Here is a 1198-nt window from a genome sequence, read left to right as displayed (position 1 = left end):
ACCCCCTGAGGCCCGGGGCGGGAAGTCGCGGGGCTCTCGGGGTCGCGCCGGGCGGGGCCCGCGCTCCCTGGGGCGCGACTCTGGTCTGCCTCGGCGTCCCTGCGAGCCGGAGCGCTGTTCCGGTGCGTGCTGGAGCCCGAAACGGCCGAGCCGAGGCCGGCTGGGCCGAGGGCGTGGGTGGGCGTTAAGCCCGTGCGGAGGTCGGCAGGGCGGGCTGTCGGCCCTCGGGCGCCCCGGCCTGCTGGGTAAACGCACGGTGATGCTGATAGCAGGGCGCTGGGGCCTGGCAAAGGCCAGGGGAGGGCGGCCCGGAGAGGGACTGTACCTTAAGGACCGCAGGCCCCGGACGGGGATGCTTAGCTGACCCTGAGCACCCGGTGATGTCACATGCGCGCTCACCTCTTCTAGTTGCTGACACCAAAAGGCCACGTTTGACGCATAGTTTCCAGAAACTTGCTCTCGTGTGAGCTCCGGGCCGTTCCTGGTTAGTCCAAGACCGTTATTACCCGCATACCCTTGTGTAGCGTCTGTCCCTGTTAGCCAGCCAGCCCCTGGAGGGTGGGAGTCCGTGCAGGGCTGTTGACCCAACGCCTAGCTTAGCGCCTGGCACGGTAGGTAGGCACGTTGTCTACTGGGGGGTGAATGGAATGCTTACTTAGGCATCGCAGATGGCACTTAACCGAAGTAAGATGGAAATGTAGCGATGGACTTAGAGCATTACTTTGGAATGCAGAGTAGGATGAGACTAATTTTGTCAGAGCATAGCAGAAAGGGGCGGGTGCCTCTTCTTCAAGGTAAGGGGTGGTGGCGGGAAGTGTAGGTCAAATGGTTTCAAGCTTGGTTCCCAGAGCACGTGAGAAAATTATGCCCTATGGGTTAATTAGGGGCGAAGGGACCTGTGAATGCCATGACTGATTTTCTGCTCTGGCAGTGGTGAATTGAACTTCTGACCACTTTGAGTAGAGTGATGGCCCTGTGAGGCTGGGCAAGGTGTGTGGGTGGGGAGGCCGTTAGAAGGCTGTGGCAGTGGTTTGGGAGTGAGGTCTGACCCCTCCTGGCAAGTGGCCTCTAGTTATCCCTGACCACAGGAGGTGGGACTGAATCAAATTAAACCCAGGCCTGACTAAGGAATGCTGATTGAGGCAGGTGCCACTGTGGTTTAGATGTAGGAGAAAAGGTGGATTGAAATTCAGGGAGT

General features: G+C 59.6%; 1 protein-coding gene across 1 annotated transcript in view; it reads left to right on the top strand.

The window, feature by feature from the left end:
* Positions 1–1198, top strand: part of COPRS (coordinator of PRMT5 and differentiation stimulator) — a 7878-nt gene that overhangs the window by 1143 nt on the left and 5537 nt on the right. Inside the window, exon 2 of the mRNA XM_006154375.3 lies at positions 11–122. Within this exon, the coding sequence (XP_006154437.1) occupies positions 11–122 (112 nt within the window). The remainder of the gene's footprint in view (positions 1–10; positions 123–1198) is intronic.

The sequence above is a fragment of the Tupaia chinensis genome, unplaced genomic scaffold (genome assembly GCF_000334495.1).
Source record: "Tupaia chinensis unplaced genomic scaffold, TupChi_1.0 Scaffold000407_1, whole genome shotgun sequence".
NCBI lineage: Eukaryota > Metazoa > Chordata > Mammalia > Scandentia > Tupaiidae > Tupaia > Tupaia belangeri.
This window is presented reverse-complemented; position numbering and strand designations above follow the sequence as displayed.